Genomic DNA, 21,797 nt, shown 5'->3' with positions numbered 1-21,797 from the left:
ACCAGCTCTCATTTATGACCTCTTGGTACAGACTAGTACTTAATATTTATCTCGATTGTTTTGTACTATACGTTTTAATAATTTATTATAGAAAAAGAAAGCACAAAAATGAAAATGCGTACAGTATTATACACATTTTAAGATAATTTCATGTCTAACTCAAAAAATTAAGTACGCAGTGCAGTGTGAATATAGTCACGTCTTTAAAATAACATTAAGGAAAACGTACTTTTTTTTTTAACAAAAAGGTATGTATGTCTTATTTTATTAGAAAGAAATATTTTTTTTTAAACTAAGCCGCATAGTACGGAGACTAGTCAGTCGAGAATCTGCTACAGTTCCTTCTCATTTTTCTTTTCAACTGGTAGAGAGAAGTTGTGCACGATGCGCAGAAACTTTGCTGTCTTAAATATATTATCTTTAGTATTTGCAAAATTATTTGTGGAAGTTTCCCGAAATTTCCAGTGCCTATTTTCATATTTTGGTGACTAAACATCCGGGCTCTAGTTATGAAATACACTGTAACATATGTAGGTAGGTAAACCTATTTAGATAAAAAGATTTGTACCAAAACGGCCTCGCGCCCAAATGTCATGGACCCTCAAACTTTGTGTTTGGGCAACAATTGTGAAAGAGAGCTCACTTCTGGTGAGCGCTTTTCAATTCCGACATGTGGAAGTGGTATTTTATGCTAAACAAACATCGTGCGGGTGGTTTGTCTTAGGGATCTGCTTCCTCGTCATTTTCTTTCATACGTCACTGACTTGCACAGCCTTCGTATAATTGAGGGAAGTTCGATTTTTAAAATATACTGTTACTAAACGAATTTAATACAAAGAATGGCAGACACCAACGCATACTGAAGGGCTTTACAAAACGTGTTGACACATTTGTATATTCACAAAGACTTAGGGGACTATGTGCATGGTAATGGCGGCCATTTTCAATAATTCTTTGGGATTTTGGTTCATAATGCATCCATGTAACTCAGTAGATATTAAAATATCTCTAACCATTTTGTGTCAATACGGGGACAAGCCCTTAATAGTACTCGGACGTCCTATAATAGCACTGCTTAGGTTCAGCATTGACACTATCAGCATCTTTATCTTTTACTGCAAGATATCGTATTAAAAGGATTACAATACTCGTCTTTTTTCTACATTATCGGAAACTTGAGATAGTCTCGCTCTTGTTTGGTTTGGGCTTCTTAGGAGAGGGTGACCCCGGACCAGATTTTATAGTTTTAGTACCGCATAAAATGTTTACGATAAATATATGCTTATAAATAGAAAATGTGTCTGAACGCCGCAACGTCACATCACGGCACTTGTAAGGAGAACTTACCCTACTGCCCTGGCTATCCATTAACCACGCAATCGCCGTAGGATCAGCGTGGGGCCGACACAGTCAAGGGGAATGGATATACAAGAAAACCATTTTTCGGTCGACAGAAACGCACGGCACTGGAAAAGCAAGAGCTGGAAGTAAAGGGATAGGAATAGGAACTAAACTCTCAAACCAAAAGGACAGAACCCCACCAGCTCAAGAGAACAGAACGCGCGCGCGTGTGTGCTTTTATATTTTTTCCCTTTTTTGTGTGTGCAGTTTTTTTTTTTTTTTTTTTTTTTTTTTTTTAAATATATTTTCAGACTTGGACACTGGACAACATAAACAAGACGCACACAACAGTACGCCGGGATGGGTGCACGTCCACCCCAGATGGAGGAAAACATCCAGGACCATCCTCTTTCCAACAATCCAACCAACCACCTGTAGCGAGTCCTGTAGCGGTATTCATGGCTGAGGGGGCATGTAAGAATTAAATTAAGCACATTTAGGTAAGGAATTGATATCAAGAAAAATATAAAACCCATCAACTTTTATTCAGTTATCTGATCTTAGGCTTACCTGAATATCCGAATCTGAAACACCAAAATCAAGGTTTGACACTAGCAGTTTTGTTGGACCACCAGATGTGGTGGATATTCCAAGTCGTCCGGCTGACTTTCCACCATAGCCATCAAACATGTCATGCTGCCACCTGCTATTGATGTCCCCCTAAAAAAAATAAATAATAGTGATTAATTCATTACCTCAACATTCTGAATATTAAGCATATCCCTACACAAGGTAACTCGGGAGAAGTGGCAACACTTTAGGGAACGACAGTATTGGTTGGGTGATCCTAAGAAAAATAGTAAATATGAACTCGGTCCTATTTTGAACGATAACAGATATGAACAGAAATAAAAATGAAGTAGAAAAACGCCAACAAAAATAATAACATGTAAAACATGGAAATGTATGGGTACTTGCGTAACTACTAGAAGGGACAAACTGATACTAATTGTTACTACATTATTTTGTGTTGTAGCAGTAACTACACAAGTAATTAAGCAACTAATTAAAGTTGAAAAATACAATGTTAACATGAGTTGGTCAGTATTGACATGAACAATGAGGTGGTGAAAACGCCAAATAGCAGGTCACAGTAGATTCTCAAAAACCACCACCAATATCAATCCACTTTTGAACGTATGAGAGGACATCTTGTGCTACACTACGATGCACCCGATTATGTTCGCGGATTAACTCAGCAGCATTCATAATGAGAACTTAAAAAATTCATCCCGTGAATTAACCTTTTCCCGGAAGACCTTGCGTTTCATCCACCCCCACAAACAGAAATCAAAAGTGGTGAGGTAGGAGAACGAGGTGCCAAGGAATAACCACCAATCCATCGATTAGGGTAAGTGGCGTTCAGATGTTCAATGAACAACTGACTCCGTGCTCCATCATGCTGCAAGATAAGGTTAAGCTTTATGTGCAAAGAAACATCGTCTAACTAGTCCGTCAAATCATTATGTAAAAGATGAAGGTACCTTTATGTATTTATGCCAGGGTTGGCTGGTTTAAACCAAGGTGGTTTAAACCAGCTGGTTTTTTATATAAAAAAACAATTGGTTTAAACAAAAAGAAAAATGTTCGTAAAATTTTGATGACACATTTGTGGGTTACCACGTTTCACTCCCGTATATTATTTGTACTATATTCAGACCTAAATTCCCCATACATTACTCAAAGAGGTTATACTACAAAAGCAATTTTTTATAAGCTTATGAATGTTTCTTTTGTGATTCTTTTTAGTTTGTTATTAAATTTATTGTTATGCAATTACAATCAAAGAAAAATTCTAAATATTGTTTCGTTTTAATAATGTTTACGATTTTTAAAATGCATCGAAGTGCCATACTTTTTGGGGGGAGGGAGGTCATACAAACTCCACAAGAGGCATTTATTGAAATCAAAAGTATCTTTGGTATGTATGTATGTATAAACTGGTCAGAGCTAAAGTGGACTCAAATAATTCGTATCTTTATTAAATTTTCTTACTGATATGCAAATTAAGTCGTTGTATTTCTTTAACATGGACTAATAAAAGTCGTTGTGAACTAACTTGGACTAAATTAGTTCTTCTGTACTCTGCAGTTTTTTGAAATTGTCCATATGTAATTCTGTATAAGGTTTCACTTGCGCAACTGCTTGTCTTTTTGTCCTGAAATGACTCGACAGTTATATCAACATGTATGTAAAGATCAGTACAACGTACTTTTTTTTTCAAGAGTCCTTCTTGAGTGAGTCGGCAGACGTATCGCATTTGTGGCCAATTGGTCTCGGTTTCGAGTTCAAATGGAGGACAATTTCTTTCGGATGTAAGTCGAGAAGTGGTTTGGATTCCGCTTTAAGCTTATGTGACCTTTTCCAGCATAGCCCGGTTGTTGCATAACAACACCAAGACAAAACAAACTTATTTCTGTCCATATGTGATATAAATACGTAAGTAAATTATTTAAACCGAAAAAAACTGGTTTAAACCAATAACACCGGGTTTAAACAACTTTTTTTTTCAATAAAAACCATGGTTTTTGCCAACTCTGATTTATGCGTTCATAAAGAATAAGGAAGCCAAGAAAGGTGGCCAACCACACAACACCATATGTTTATTGTAAAATCTGTCTTGGTAACCAGTGACAACGTTTGCTAGGGTTTTCTTGAGCACAAGTTCGTCTATTACGTAACGGAAGATCTAAGACGATTAAAATGAAGAGATGGTGGGAGATCGCCAAGGACAGAAAAGCATGGAGGCCAAGGCTTACAAAGATCTGTAGGGCCAGTTGGTAAGGTAAGTTTGTCTATTACGGGTACGGCTTTTATCCATATCAGTGAGAGAAGATCGTCTCATAAGTGAGTAAAATGCACTGCATTGTGTAGTAACCAGTGACCAATTAATGGCGGGAAGTTCAATCAGCATGGTGCAAATGCTGCACATGTTGATGGCGAAATGGATACAAATTGTCTGCATGTAGTGTCGGCCACACACGAATATCCTGATGTGTTGACATCCGTCTGGTACTTGTGGTATGACTTCGTTGCACCAGAGCAATTATTTTCTCTTGTTCTTCAAGAGATTGTCTGGTGTCATATTCGGAAATCACTATAATACTGAGAACTGTTCTATCTTTCTCAATGCACGAAACGTGCCTTATTTGGTATCCTGCGTACTGAAAAATGCCTTCTGTATTCTTCAAGAGCCGCGTGAGCATTTCCTATACAAAACCCATACACAAACAACACCATGTCCGCATACTTTTCACTCGTGTATATACGAAGCATTTTACGGCAACTGTTTGAAATGCTTCGGAAACAATCCACATAAAAGCACCTCATAAATGTGCATACCTCAACACTGTAGGTGCCGCGCATCGACGAGTAACATGTGTGCTGTCATCTATTGGCAAATTTGCGAACTCGGTGTGAAACATTTCTAATCTGCAATAATTTTAACAGGCATGAGCCTCGAAACGACTATTCAGTATAGCCCCAACCTACTTCAATAAATTATTTACTTCCAAAACATGAAATGCATTGATCTTGGTGGTGGCATACTTATTTCTGTTCGTATTTCAGTTGTTCAAAATCGGACTCACCTTTATGTGAACTTTTTGCTTAGAATCACTATATTACAATTTCCTAAAGTATCTCACTTCCTCCCGGGATCCCCTCTATATAATAAATGTTGCATATGAAACAATTTTTATCTGAGAAGAACTGTCAGCAAGATACACATCAAATGATCACAAATCATGAAAATCCAATATTCAATAATATAACACTTATTATTTTAAGCACGAAGTGTATTTTGGAGGTTTCACAAGAGAGATGTCGGAATTTTCACCAATATAAAAATACCCAGTGGATTTTTTTTTTTTTTTTTGATAAAACCACATAAAGTACAATAAACTTTAAAGAAATCAAAACAGATTGAAATGATAACCTTAAAGTGATTATAATTACTTTTTTCAATACACAGCTAGTTTCAGAATTGGTTTAAAATAAGTATTTATCAAGTGATATCCACAGCAGAATACCATTGAAAAAAATAAATCAAGTTTGGGAATCACGCACAATGAATTTTGCTCACGCCCGATCAAATGCACTATAGCAGTGTTCAACTGTAATTTGGAACTAAAAGCAATATGCCTAAATTTCCCATTTGTTTTGTAGTACACACATTATGTACTACCATAACTAATACTAATATGTGTACTCACATTTCAGTACAAATAATAAAATATCTCTCGCAGTAATCCACCACTCATTGATATTTCAACCGTGAAAACTTTGGTGCGTAACAAAATTATTTCATGATACATTGTAAATGGTGCATTGTTATAACAAACTCTTTCGTCAATGTTTCCGATCAAAATTTAAAGATTATTATTTCCACTGTTACAGTTTTATGTTCACTTCCCTATCTTGGTAAGAAATAGCATAGTCTTCAAATGCATATCAAGAACATGAGGTAAAATTTAATTTGGAAACTCATATGAACTCATACGTACACCACGGCAGAACAACAAGGCACTTAAGCATAGAAGGATGGAATAATTTGGTATTCCATTCTTATCTTGTACCTATCAGTAATTAAATGCACATTAAATATTTAACACGATCATATTTTGACACTACTCATATCATATCAAGGACTGAAATTCACAAGACAGATCTCTATGGTGAAGAATGATAATATGAAAATAATAAAATGTAATTTTATCCAGTATTACGTTAATGCTAGATCTTGATTTACATGTGTTAAGTCGAGATGCTCTGGGCATTTCTTTAGTTGGTTCGAGTTTCGTCTTGCAGAGCAATTAAGCTATATGAAACTTAAATCTACAGCTTCATCAGGGGTAGGATTGGGCGGAATCCGAACTATCGGGAACAGAACCGGGTCTCCAACGCCTAAGGAGTGCATGTTAAACATACAGCTACAGGCATCCCTGGCATTTCATTAACCCTATTGGCCACTATACATTTACATACAGGAGCTCTATTGCCCAAAAATCTTACCTCATCCCCCATATACTGTAATCTTAAAATCCACATCTCTTTGTGATTCTCTTTATTATACAATATATTAACTATACAATATTAATGTTTAAACTGCATTTACTCCTGTAGTCAGTATCAATTCATCGTTACTGCAAAACTATTTAAGCCTTAAATCAAATTTAATTCTAGATTTCCAGGAAAAAAATCCAAATACAAACTAACAACCTTTTCAATATATGTTACTTCCTACGAGGCTTACCTACAATTCTCATGTAGTAAGCAGGAAACAGAAGTCCACTCATATTGGTGCTGAATGGTCACAATACTGAAAACTGACAAGTATGTGACGAAATTCGACACCATAAAGACAATTAAACATGTTTTAATCTCACTTATACATATGTAACAAACGCATCACGATCGTAAAAATGGCTGCGATTCTTGACGCCTTCCGGACAAAGGAAGTCCGGCCTTATTATGAACAACTGACGACACAGGGATAGGGAACAGCATCAAGAATCTTTTCTTTTAAATTACCAGAACACTTGTTGCTTTGCGCAACCCAATGAGAGTGAGTGAAGAACAGACAATTTAAGCCATATTGTCTCTTTTATCGCTACAGAAATACTTACGAAAACTCAACAACTGTTAGCAAATATAGAAAGTCCACCACTTGACAATGCATTCTATTCTATCACATCCAAAAAACGATTGTTGTAAAATGTTCAGTTAAAGAGAAAAGTTTAATAGCCTCAGGGTTTGCCCAAGCGAGCCCAGCCCGAAAATACCCAACGGGTTTCTCGGGTTGGACCCATCTGAAAAAAAAAAAACACTTTAAAACCCACCTGGGTTTTTGAGCTTTTTGGTAGTATATTATCGGTACAACTAAGGTGATCACATTGAAAGTGACTTCTATTAGATTTTGGACTTCCTTTGGGCGAATTAGATACTTTCATATTAAGAGTATACAACAACATTCAATATTAGACCTATATAAAATTCTGAATGCACTGAATGAATAAAAAAAGCTTACCTTAGCTTGACATAATTATAAGAAGAAATTAATATATGGATTGTGTTTATAGCCTATTTGAAGTAAAATACGCAATTTTATATTTTAGAAAATACTTTCCGTGAACAGTGTGCTCGGCGACGCCGTGGGACGTTATCCCTCATATATTTGACGAGTTTAAGGCCATAGGTGCCTGTAAATACATTACAAGCTAATAGTATTATTTCATATATTAGATGGTAACAAAGTAATCTCCAGTAAAATTTGGTTTTCCAACAGCAGCAGTTTAGTTCAGTTATCAATTGCTACTCTTTAAATAAGCATTCTGGAGAATCAACACCAGCAACAGCGTAAAAATTGTCAGATTTAAGAAGCTTAACGCTCGGAGTTCCGAAGACTATGTAACCCTACTATTTCAGGTGCTGAATTTAAACTTCCGTACTAGTGGAAGTGTCGATGTACAGTAAAGAAAGTTGCATTTTCGGGGAAAATCCGTTATGAGAGAAGTGCTCGGGAAATTCCCGCAATTCAATGCACAAAGCATTGGAAGTGAACACTTCAACAATAAAACTATTTATTTTAAGCTGGAAGATATTTAATTTCATTTAAGACATTTACCTTATAAAATAGGAATTAATTCTTTGTTAATTGTTTAAAATTCATTTTCGAGAAAGAATCGTCTTGTTAGTGCTAGGGAAATTCCCGTAATTGAACGCGCAAAGTATCGGAAGTGAACTTCAACAATAAAACCATTTACTTTACGATGGAAAATATTTGCATATAAGATATTTTGAAACATTCATTTTATAATACGTGAATTATATCTTTGTTTTAAATTAATATATTTGGCCAACGTTACTAAGGCTCCTGGAATGATTCGATTTACATTTGTTCGTTTGTCTACCACTACCCCACACATTACAGGATACACCTTTCGGTCTTTTAAGTTTAAATTTTTAGGGTATAAGCACAAGATACACTAAATTTCCTGCATATATTTTGGCGACATACCAACGTAAAATTTCAAAATGGTGGCTTTTTTTTTCTTTCAAAATAGCGCGTATCCACGCTACAAAGCGCGATTTTCGGTCTTTTAAAAACACATTTTCAGAGAGAAGCATGAGACACTAAATTAGCTGTATATGTATTTTGGTGGCGATCAAACGTAAAATTTCAAAATGGCGACCAATTTTTAACTAGCGTATACCCACGCTACAGGGTGCAATTTTCGGACTTTTAAGTTGAAATTTTGAGGGTAGAAGCAAGAGACATTCTAAATTTGCTGTATAGATTTTCCCGGTGATTCAATATAAAATTTCAAAATGGCGACCATTTTTCCAATACAGTAGTGAGCAGACAATTGTTGCAAGTTGCGACAATGACAATCTTAAAATATAAATCACATTTTAACACTTTTACCCCAAAGACATTGAAATATTTCGAAAAAACCCAAATGGACCCAGGTGGGTTGGTTTTTTTCAAAAATACCCGGGGATTTTTCAAACACTGAATAGCCTACACATAGCCTTAGAGATGTAATTTTAATATCCAATAACTAAGAGGAGGCCGACTACCTCATTTTCAACATCAAACTGATGTACTCGTCCCAAAACATACAACGAAATGTCATTATTCGAATTTTTCAAAAATTCCCAATATGACCTATCTAACCTTTTGCCTATATGGGTAAATATTAAGTAGTATCTAATTTGGCATCGTTTAAGAATAATTTGCATTCTCTATATTCGGCGAAAAAAAATTCTGAAAACCCATACGGACAAAATGATTAGACAGGCTATTTCAATGTGTTCATATCCAAAAGGTTGCTAATAAAACTCCAACTGACCAAAGCAGTATATATATATATATATATACTAACAGTATACACTTGTGTGTTGCAGACCCTAAATTGTACATATACTGTTAAAATATGGATATTGCTTTGGTCAGATGAAGTTTTATTTGTAATCTTGAATTTTCTAAAACTACAATGAATAATTTCCAAACAAAATTATGAATTTACATGGTTTTCTATGTAAGTTTATGTTACAGTTAGCCATTCCAATTCATATTGGCTCTAACAACATGTACTAGAAAAAAAGCCAGAACGACTAGGTTTCAGACGGAAATTGCTGAAGTTGGAAGGAGAGTGGTATGCTAGTGCAGTGTCACGCTACGCTTTCTTGTTCATGTAGCTATCAGGATTAGAAACAGAACAGGCTAAGTGTACATAAAAATTGATTTCAATCAAGTCTAACCCAAACATACTGTTTGCAAGAACTACAATGCACTCACTCCATAGCTTCTAACACAAAGCCTTCATCGAAGCCCGCTAATGGATTCTACTTTACCAACCAATAATAATAATAAAATTCCCAATGCTAACGTGGAAGTGGTCCTGTGAGACTAAACTTATCTTCAAATGTTCATCTATATTCGAGCGCTCACCGTAGGAGTGGTTGAAAGCTTAAGTCATGCAGCATGCTATACTGATGGTAAATCACATATTTTCATGTACTTCAGTGGTAATCATGCAAGCATTAAAAAATCTATAGATATCGCTACTGCACCAATAACTGAAAATTTACTGAGGACAGGCTTCTACCTGGAATTTTAAGCTCCAATTATTTCATTATAGAAGCTTAAAGAAGGATTAGGTAGAAACCTCTTTACAGGGAGTTTTCAGTTGTTGTATATAGTGCCGTATCGATAACAGGGTTAGCCCAAGTAGATATACCCAGCCCTTAAAATAAAATAAATAAATAAACTCTTAGGTTTTGGAGCTTTTCACATTATTGGTACAACCAAGCCGTATCGCATTCCATTTTTTTTTTTTTTTTTAACGAATTTTGGACTTTTATAGTGTGATTTAGACATTTTCCCATATTAAGACATGTAAAAAAAAATAACACAATTAAGATATTCTAAGATTGTTGGGAAACTCTGAAGATACTGAATGAACGAAAAAGAAATCTCACCGTAGTTTGAGATAATTAAAGAACAAATTAATGCATGGATTATATTTATATTTAGAATAACACACAATTTAACATTTTCATCCGGACACGGGGTTGGCAAACACCAAAAAAACATTTTTTTTTTTTTTTTTTTTGGTTTAAATAATTTACTCTATGTATATTAAATATGAACATAAATTATTGTGCTGCCAAAATATCTTGAGCCTTGGCAAAAATGCGAACTAAAGCTCACACCCCGACACACCCATGCGTTGAGCCAATAAGGGTTCAGCAGCTGCTAAGCGAGAGAGCCCTAGCGAAAGAGAGTGGAATTCCTTCAGCCGATAGCAACGCCTGAAAGGGAAGACTGGGTGTCAAGTCAATGTGGTATGTTTCTAGTTTGTTTCGCCTTGGTGTTATTATGCAAAAACAAGGCTATGCTGGAAGGGGTCACATAAGCTTAAAGCGGAATCCAAACCGCTTCTCGACTTACATCCAAGAGAAATTGTCTATTTCGACACGGAACCGGGACTAACTGGTCACAAATGCGGTTGCGGTTGCCGACCCACTCACGAAGGACTCCTGATAAAAATAACTTGTACTGATCTTTACATAGGCCTACTTGTTAATATAATTAAGTCATTTCAGAAGGACAATAAGATAAACAGTTACACAAGTAAAAACATCATACCAGAATTATATATCAATCGGGAAACTCCCGCCTTAGCCATTGGGGAAGTCCCGTTATTGCTTTAAATGTATTTGCATGTAAAATTTTAAGGTCAACGTATCATAATCACTACGCTAAAACTGAGGGATTAAATTACAATTTGGCATGTAGATATCATTCAATAAAATTAACGTCAAATCCAAGTTGATGTTGGAAGCTACGTAGGCAATTCATAAATTTTGCCAATCTATCAATATATTTAAACAACCTTGCTTCTTTATAAAACAACAGGAATTGATTCAATAGAAATATGTAATTTGGTTTCATTTAGTATGTTTAGGCTTAACATCCTTATGAAATACCAAGGTTACCACGAAGAAGATTTTCGCTTAAAGTTTATGTTTAATTTTTTTAATAACCAGCTGGTTTAAACCATGGTTGAAACCAGCCAACCCTGTTCGGACATAAAGGAGTTTTGGAAAAATCCTTAAAAATGTAAGTCTATTATTAGAAAACAGAATGAAATAAAAAATACACAAGTGTTTTCGTTTTTACTTTCGTTTTCAAACCCTAAGTGGTAACTATAGATTTTCTTAATTATCTTATTACTACTGAATTATCACATCAGAATATGACTTATCAGTGTATCAGGGTGACATAAGGTTGTTGGAATTTCCCCCAGTATTTTCTTTTCTTTGGGGGGGGGACATATAAGACCAGAATAAAAAGATACTTCAAAATGGATTGAAATAATAATCTTATTAGTTTCTTCAATCGTGTTCCTCAGTACACACCTACTTTCAGAATTGACTTAAAATAAGCATTTCTCAAGAAATAACCAGAAAAAAAATACCAATGAAAAAAGTATTGGGAATCATCCGTAACGAATTTTGTTTGCGCTCATTCAAATTCGCCGTAAAGGTGTTAAACTGTGTTCTATCATGAAAAATCAAGATCTTTGTAATCCCATCGCGAAAGAACAGTTGACAGTTGAATCTTTAGAAATGAATCTTTGGATTTAGTTATCAGTTAGGTTGAACTGCGTCTTTATCACTCTGCTTTGATTATAAAATATGTATTCTAAAGCGGTAGATGGGGTTCAAAATTAATGTCAAAATCGAGTAAGTCACGAAACTGCCTTTAGAATCTACCGTTTCATGAATATACGTACTTAGTCTGCTGCCCAATGGATTAGAGGTTTGGGAATTAAATCATCCAGATAATATATCTTGAAGTGGGATTTATTCAGCAATGGGAAGCTACTACTCAAGGGAAAAAGGTTTACTTCCTTAATAAAAGTACCATCTGTAGACGTTGTGAGCAGGGATTAAGGGCTTTTTGTAGTAGGGTGACATTACAAGGAGTTGCACTTTCTATAATAGCCTCTGATGCCAATTTAGGATAGAAGATAATTGCCCCGAGGGTTTCTAAGGGACGATGGCTTTCGGCGAGACAAAAAATTTCGTGAACTGAAGGTTTCTGAACTGGGAGACTTAAGTATGGATAGCAGAGGAATTGCTGGAGAGAAAACCGATATAGGGGGGAAAACATTTGCTAAGAGGTTAAAGTGTTTCCTTTTTTTTTTTTTTTTTTTTTTAAATAGAAGTCTCTACCGCTGGAACTGATCGTGATGAACTTTGAGGAGCTCTAGATACAACTCGAACAATGCCTAATGTATATGCAGAGAAAAAAAGAAGAAAAAAAAACGACGAACAGCGAGGCAACATTTAAAGATACAAGTTCTGTTGTGCGGGATAAAACGAAAATTCAAGCTAACCAGAGAACCTTTGTTTTTCCAATGTTGCTTGCGCCGTATGTTGTTGCTGATGAAATTTCTTGCCAATTTTCTCACTTGTGTCGTTTTGTAATCAGTCGACAATTACAGTGAGTGAAACTTTGCTGTAGCAAGTGAGTTGTTTCTTTCTAATGGCAACAGCAAGGTTTTACTTAAGTTTAGTTCAATATCTTACGATTATGCATTGATGATACGGGAGATGTTCATGATGAGAGTGGCACGACGAATGTAGATGGAAACAGAAGAACACCGAGAAAACATGCACACCGTGCTTGTCCACCATAAAGCCCATCTGGCGGGAGGTGAGATCGAACCAGAAACCCTACGTTTCAAAGATAAGCGCTCCACCACTAAGCCTGAAACTCTAGTTTCAAGTGTACAATAGAACATGAATCCTTAAAGGGTATTTTAAATAGGAATACGACTTTAAACGTACGTGCTTTTTCTTTTAAATATATATATATATATAACCCAATTTTCTGCCCAATAAATCCCACTAGGCTGGGTTTTTCACAACTCTGGTGTAGCAAGATTTAAGCTTTCAACCATCCCAACGATCACCCCTCCAGATGTCTTCGAGATATAGATGAAAATTTCAAGATAATTTTTTAGTCTCACATGAATACTTCGATGTTAATACTGCCACATACTAACCTGTTCCTACGTTCAATTGGTAAAAATAATAATAATAATTTCCGTAATATATTGTATTACATTATTCTTCCAATTTCCTTTTGCCTACCAAATAATAATAATAATAATTTTTCACGGAATTTTGAACTAAGCTTCAGCACTTTCTTAGAAATTGATTTTATATATAACACAAGATGCATCTTGTGAAAAATTAGCAACTAAAGAGAAAAATACCGGATAGAAAACAATTAACTCACTTCAGGGTTTAAAAAACAAAAACTAAACGTTTCTCGCCGAGAATTTAAAGCACGCCAATGAATCCTGTGTAGAAGCTTGAAGGAGAGGGTGAGCAGCATAGTTATACAGCCGAAGACCCGATATACAGTCAAATTTACTTAACAAAAGACTATTGTAATTTACTTTAGGCATCGTTTTCTCAATTTAACAGCAGGTTACGGTTTCAATAGGGGCCTACATATTTATAAAATTTTTGCAGGACACACAAGCAACAGAATATTGTGCAAGTAATGCAAAAATGTAGGGACCTTATCTGGAAGGTGTATAGTTACAGAGAAATAAAATAACAAAATAGGTGGTGTTAACCACGGAGTCCTTCATAAGCAAACCATTACAAATGGTAGGCAAAAATGAAGGCTTAACAAGTGTCCGAGAGGAAAGTACACGCGGACTGCCTGAAGAATATTGTGTAGGTAGTGGAACTGTGAACAATATCTGAACAAAGGTATCGCGTACAGATATCAAAATATATTGAAATGAAAAACAGAATTACCTGAACTTCATTTCCTACATAGTCAATAGATGTGACGTTTTAAGGTACCTTTGGGTAAGGTAGGTTAGTTCAGGCTCATATCTACGGAACACTACCCGAAATTAGTTACCACAGAGGAAAATGTTCATTATAGGAACTAACGTTTGTAAGGAAACTTCAGTTTACGCGGTTCCCACCACCTTTGCCCTGCCCTGAACGGGAACAGAAAGAAATGACGCTGACTGGTTAAGTGGCGTCTAGCCGGACCAATTTTAGGAAATTTACAAGGTCAATTGGAGAATTTATTCAAGTTTGTAAGGAGGAATGCGTGAAGTAAGTGAAACAGTAAAAGTGAAGAAAGTTGTTGTTTTTGATGTAAGCGGCACAGTATGTGGATGCGGAAGGATTATTTCCCGGAGAGGTACAGTACTTATAATATAGTAGCACGAAAGGCATAGTGTTGGGGAAGAAGGAAGAGCATTTCGAGGGCTATTAAGCGAAGTAATTATGTAAGGACAAGAAACCCCTACCAAACTGTTGTACACGATTTTCTTCCTCAAATTGGAAAAGATTACAAACCTTTTGAAGGTAAGTGACTTCTTAATGAACGGGAATGTATTTCTGCACAGTGCGCAGAAGCTGTATTGCACGTTACCGTAACAAGTGAAGCGTTGCAAGTATGAAACCATGACAAGTGCTATTGAAATTTTTATGACCGCTAAAACCCACAAGTTGTCACTACCCTCACTTATGCGTATACCGATCGTCCCTGACGCGCCTTCTTCGGACGCACCCCGTCGATCCATTCGTACCTCTGCTGCTCTCCTGTCCTGACTCGGTTAGATAGCATTCGTGCTTTCAGTGGCTGCCTAACACACGTTGGTTTGTGCTTTCGGACTGTAATCTATATGGCCCTAACGTAATGTAATGTCATCTAACATAACTTAATGTAATCCAACAGAATATAAACGAATGCAGTACATTTTGGTGCTTATTTCAGTTCTCAAAGTAGTCCGGCGATGCGGCACTAATGCCTCGTTGACAGTGATAGCTAGCACATGTTGTGTGTTTTTCGTACTTCTTTATTATGGCATAGGTTTCCACACATACAAACCTAATACAACTTGTGAAGATGCCGAACGTTTCTAGTGTGCCTGCGTCAAATTTTATCGAAGAAAATGTACTTATATCCAATGACGGTTTGCCCTCAAAGCAAATCTGTAGCAAGGAACACAACGCAACTAAAAAATGATATTGAAAGGAACAGTAGACCTAATGAAAAATCTTATATATGTATTGCATTTATATGTGGACCCTATTGAAAATATATACCCATTACCAAATTAACCAACCTACTTTGTGTTTCCATACGCTCATCTTTACATTCATGTTATTGCACCTCCTGGCTACTTTTCCCGCAATATTACGCTTAACAATCCTCTCACTGCCTCCCCCTAGTAAAATATTCATTACCATCATCTCATTCCAAACGGTCTTTCAGTTCTTTCAGTTTGTAGGCCTACTTTCTACAAAAACCTTCTGAAGAGAATGAGGTGAAGCACTTTGATAATTTGTAAACACTTTCTTTATTGAAGATTAAATTGTATTCTGCTTCAGTGCTCATATTCTTTCAATATTAATTATACAGAAACGTCACTGAATAACTTAATTCTTATGTATGCTCTCTCCGGTAATCCCGTTTCTTTCTGTAAATTTTTTAAGGGGGTAATCTTTACAACGCCCGCTCTAGTTCGTATCCTTACAAAGACAGGAGAAATCATACTCAAGTAATTTTAACAAAATGGTTCCAAACTTCCCTGTTACCTTGCTAAACACAAGCACGTAAAATACTGAACTACTTAACTATATCGACAATAGTATAAAACAAAGCATACCGCACAGCCCCTACTAGTTAAAAGTTGCAGTATTTGGCAGTAGTTGCACTACTATGGCAACATACACTTAACACAGGCAAAAGGGTTATAATTTCAATACTTACTCTTGTATATGGGGCCGGCCGACTTCCTACATTCCCACCTCTTCTTCGAATTGGTCCTCCACCTCCTCTCGAACCACCTCTGCTGCCGCGCCTTGCACCACCACCGCCACCTCTTTGAAAACCACCTCTGCCTCTCCGGCCGCCGCGATTTTTCTCACGATTTTGTTTAATAATGTCATCAAGACTAAGCTCTAATTTATCGACCATATTACAAACACTTCAAATTTCAATTACGAAGAAGATACAACAGACGGACTATTGTTATATATTAACAATACCAAAGAAAACAAGACTGGCCCTTCAACACCACGCTACAACGGTTGCCGAAAGTAACAAATGGCGGTCACGCGTCACAATGTGTAGTATTATGGGTAGAAAACATTTGAAGGTCAGTTTGCGTAGTTGACCAAGAAAACGAATTATGCGATTTGGGGCATCATTCCTAATCGGTTTGCGATATTTAGTATTACATGCTGATTTTTCTATACGACATTAATGAGGGAAAATTTCCCTATTATGACGTTAATGATTGAAAATTTTCTTATTACAATCATATAGCCTTTGGATTCTTTTCACAAACCATCAACTTGTTTCGTTAATTTTACGACGATTGATACGGAAAGACGCACTTGAATTATCTATATTAAATTTTCCAAACTTAATAGTAATGCAGGGTTAAAAAAAGTAACAGAACATGTGCAAAATAAAAATATTTTGATTCTTTTACTGCTTAAAATAAATGCTCTTTCTGTTAATTTACAAATAAATACAGTATATCTCTACACGGTTTGGGACAATAGTGGTGTCAATACAATGACAATAAGGAAAGTAACTATGATAAATAATAAAAAATAACAAACACCGTAATTTTGTAGTGCTGCTTAAATCTAAAAAACAGTAGGCGATATTCAGAAAGGATTCGTTAATCCAGGGTTAGTCTCATTTTATTTAGAAGGTATACTAACTCTTTACTAAGAAAGGAGCACTTTTTGGTATTCAGAGTCAACTTTGAGTACAACTAAATGATGATTTGGGTATGATTCACTTATATAATCCCAATGAATCGGGTGAGAAAAATAAGTGTGGCAACTACGGAAAAGTAGATCACCGTATGCGTAGTCTGTAAAAATGAAAATTATGAAATACGAAATACGAAATGTTGTGTCACACGCTAAACCGTGGATAAAAGATTAGCCTCCCGCCCTAGATTAATTAGTCACGTGTGATTAACTTCGTCAAATACTACGTCACTCTGAATACAATTTTGATAACCATCCTTTAGTCAAACACGTAGTATGGCATTAATCAGACGTCAAAACGACTCTGAATAAGACCCACTACTTTTTTAATTTACAAAGAAAACTAAACATTCCGCATATAAAGACATTTCTGAGAAACAAATTCTTGCAGGTAGCTGATTTAAATAGTAGACTAAGTAACACACTTACATTTTATGTTTACAAGTCTAGAGTTCCAAGTTAGATATATTACAAGTACTACATGACGATTAAAATGAGTGATTACATCTGAAACGAAAATGTATTACATATTATTTTAAGAAACGTAGTATTCCGCAAAGTGTTCAAAAGTTGTATTTATTTTAGAACTGTAACTTACTAATGTGAAACCGTTACAAGTGCTACCTGTATAGAACTCGCATTACTGTGAGATCCACATTAACGTATTATACCTGTAAATGGAATTTACAAATATGTCCTGCTTTACCCTACTCTAATAATCTGATCTAATCTATTAACTTGAATTACTCTACTGATCTATCCAACTCAAGTAGCCTAAACTAACATATTCTAGTAACCACTTGCGTCTCTGGCATGTAAAATTTTTTTTTTGGGGGGGGACATCAAAGAAATTGATCTAAATGGTACTTTCTAGTCCAAACTGTTTATTATCTTCGATTCCATTTTACCCCTTTGCTTACCTTCACGGATCCCCTCAGGTATATCAAGAACTCTGTTATAATCGTTTCACAACCTGAATATTATATTTCAAATAAAAAATTATTATTATTTATGTTATTCTATCGTTAGTAAATAATTAAATTAGAATAAAATATTGAATATTTTGTACTTGAAAATATTGGGGGGACGAGTCCCCCTCGTCCCCCCGCCAGAGACGCCCGTGCTAGTAACGTAACCAGCCCTAAGATAGCCTAGTAATTAAGCTAATCTACATAGATAGATAGATAGATAGATAGATAGATAGACAGACAGACAGACAGACAGATAGATAGATAGATAGATAGATAGATAGATAGATAGATAGATAGATAGATAGATAGATAGATAGATAGATAGATACATACATACATACATACATACATACATACATACATACATACATACATACATACATACATACATACATACATACATACATCATCATATATTGCTAGAAAAACTTAGTTGCTATGGTATTAGAGGCTTAGCAAATAAATGGTTTGAATCATACCTTAAAGATCGGAAACAAGTAACTGAAATCATAGGAATAGTTAAAAATAAAATTCAAAAATGTGTGTCAAGTGAAGAAATTATTAATCGTGGAGGACCACAAGGATCAATTCTAGGACCACTTCTCTTTCTTCTTTATATAAATGATCTTTCTGAAAGTATTAATAGTTCATGTGTGACTTTATATGCAGATGATACAAACATAATAGTTAGTGGGAAAGATGAATGCGAATTAGCTTCAAACTGCCAAACGGCAATGAACCAACTTTCAAATTGGATGAATAAAAATGACCTAATCAATAATGTAAATAAAACATGTGCCTTAAATTTTAACAATGGTAAAAGTAATCAAGCCAATGCAATAATAAAAAAATAATAAAACAGTTAAATATGTAGAAACTGCTACCTTTCTCGGAGTTAAAATATGTAATAATTTCAACTGGGAACCACATATAGAACAGGTAAGAAGTAAGCTAAGCAAACTATGCTATGCAATTAGATGTGTAAGAGATAAGATTAATGTAAAAACAGCTAGGTGTATATATTACTCAAATTTTCATTCTACAATAAAATATGGCTTGATATTCTGGGGAAATGCACCTAAAAGTATTGCTATCTTTAGGCTACAGAAGAAAGTAGTAAGAATACTTGCAGGAGTAAAATGGAACTCTTCTTGCAGAAATATTTTTAAGGAACTTGGAATAATGACTCTTCCCTCAATGTATTTGTTCGAAATATTAATGTATTTGAAAAAACATAGTAGTGAATTTATTGTTAACAAAGACATTCACAGTTATAACACAAGAAGTAAAGACGACATTCACTTGCATGCACATAGGACAAATATATACAATAAATCAGTTACGCACAAAGGTACTCTATTATACAATCTACTTCCATCATGTATAAAAAAATCAGATCTCTGTCAATAGCTTTAGATCCAAACTTAAAAGGTACTTTATAGAACATTGCTTTTACTCGGTTGAAGAATATGTAGAAAATAATTCGTATACGTAAAATTAAATGTATAGTAAGTAAATTAGTGAAACCATAAGAATCTATATGTAATAATAGTATGTATGTTTATGTATACTGGTATATATATAAATGACATGTCCAATTTCGTTGTATGACGATGAACGGATGCAATAAATTATGATTATGATTATGATCATACATACATACATACATATAGATAGATATAGATATATACAGATAGATAGAATAGATATAGATATAGATGTATTAAAGTGACTACATTTGTAACTTCACAACTCTTGAACCGCCAGACTGATCTTTATAAATATTTTCAACATAGATTAAGTTCGGGCCTGGAATGAATTTTACCATTTCACTTTGAAGGTGCAACTTGAAGGAAGGAAGTGCGGATATATATTGAAAAATTACCGATCTTAATGTTGAACCCATAGTTTTCGGAGTGGCTGAGATGAACAGTGACACTTCAGACCCCATTTAAATCCAAATTCAGCCCCCTTTAGTACTCCTAAAGGGGAAGGGTGACATGTAAAAGTAATTGAAAATAACTGATACTAGTGTCGAATTCGTAGTTTTGGGGGTCTCTAAGTTCATTGGTAACAGTTTAGATGCCTCTTATGCCCAAAATGAAACGTATTCTCTCCGTGCGAAGAACGGGTATTCTGCTAGTCTTTAATAATAACAAATGGAAGTTTCACATGTTAAATTCTTTGATATATTTGTCGCTGCTCAAATTTACGCAGTTGTGTGGTGTATGTGTGTATGTAAAAAGATCCTCTCTCTTTTTGAATTTTTCGAAAAATATACAAATAATAAAGAGGGATTCAAAATAGTTTTTAAGTTATCTATATTTTTCGGGTTTTGCCAATATTTCCGAACAAAAGATTTTTTCTAATGGGTTCAAAATTTCCGGAAATTTTACACAGCACAAGGAAGAGACGTATCTCCATAAATATATATACATTTGATTTTAACATATTGGTATTAACTAAAATGATTCCGGCCAGCCGTTATTTCAACACTTCCATGCCATAAAACGGCAACTTTATAAGATTACTTAAGATAATTTAAATGCGTCTATATTAATTAATCTAACTAGGATTATATTTTAGTACCTATCTTTTGTAGCCATAACTCCATTCTATCACGGTGATAACTTTAAAGCAGTAGTGGTGCAAATATATTTGTTGCCACAAAATTTCTCTATTCTAATACAAGAAACATAACTATTCAATTATCTTAACTGTAAACTAGTAAATATAAAATAGTTTTCATTTTAAAAGCATAAAGCAGTAAAATATTCGAAAATTGCAATTTTTCCTAGTTTTTCCGTTTCTTTTCAAGCTCAGGAAAAACGGTAAAAGACTTTTTTTTTAACCCAAAACTTTCGGTATTTTTCCAGGCCTTTACAACACTACGTGCGACACTGAGAAATGGAATCGTGTGGATCAGTCAGGGCTGAAAAATTGTGGGTGTGAGCGGAGTGGCGCAGACCCATCTTTTAACACTACTGTAGAGATATAAATTTCAACAATCAAAACAAGTTTTGGATCAAAAGATTCAATATATTTCAAGCAAAAATTTTCTTGTAGGCCTTATATCCTGAAAACTACATATAGTGTAGCCAAACCCAAACTATCACTTAACTAAGTATGATGTGCTTATTCCGTAAAAAAAAATACGAAAAGTCGATTTAGGGGCTATTCTAAAATTTTGTGACCCCTGGTCCAAAAGGTCCAACATATTTCATTCCATTAAAACTTTTCTTGTACGTCTTATATACGGAAAACTACATATAGTTCAGCAATATCCAATCTATCACTTAACTTAGTATGATGTGCTTTTTAAATAAATAAATAAAAAATACGAGAACTCGATTTAGGGGCCGTTTAAAAAATTTGAGGTCACTGATCCAAAAAATCCAATATATTTCATTCAACCAAACACTTTCTTGTACACCTTATATCTGGAGAACTACATATAGTGTAGCCAAACCCAAACTATCACTTAACACAGTATGATATCCCTGTTCCGTAAAATAAAAAAAAATAAAAAAAATCGATTTAGGAACCGTTCAAAAATTTTGTGCTTTTTGATCCCAA

General features: G+C 34.9%; 1 protein-coding gene across 2 annotated transcripts in view; it reads right to left on the bottom strand.

Annotated features, from left to right (window-relative positions):
* Positions 1–16,577, bottom strand: part of Ref1 (RNA and export factor binding protein 1) — a 93,463-nt gene extending 76,886 nt beyond the window's left edge. For both annotated transcript variants that reach the window (XM_081751173.1, XM_081751172.1), the window contains exons 1-2: positions 16,232–16,577; positions 1,912–2,061 (exon numbers count right to left, since the gene is read on the bottom strand). In XM_081751173.1, coding sequence (XP_081607299.1) covers positions 1,912–2,061; positions 16,232–16,438 — 357 coding nt within the window. In that variant the 5' untranslated portion in view covers positions 16,439–16,577. The remainder of the gene's footprint in view (positions 1–1,911; positions 2,062–16,231) is intronic.
* Positions 16,578–21,797: the final 5,220 nt, after the last annotated feature.

The sequence above is a fragment of the Thermobia domestica genome, chromosome 3 (genome assembly GCF_964235325.1).
Source record: "Thermobia domestica chromosome 3, izTheDome1.hap1.1, whole genome shotgun sequence".
NCBI classification, from domain to species: domain Eukaryota; kingdom Metazoa; phylum Arthropoda; class Insecta; order Zygentoma; family Lepismatidae; genus Thermobia; species Thermobia domestica.
The sequence above is the reverse complement of the archived record's forward strand: the minus strand, read 5'-3'. Positions and strand labels throughout refer to the sequence as shown.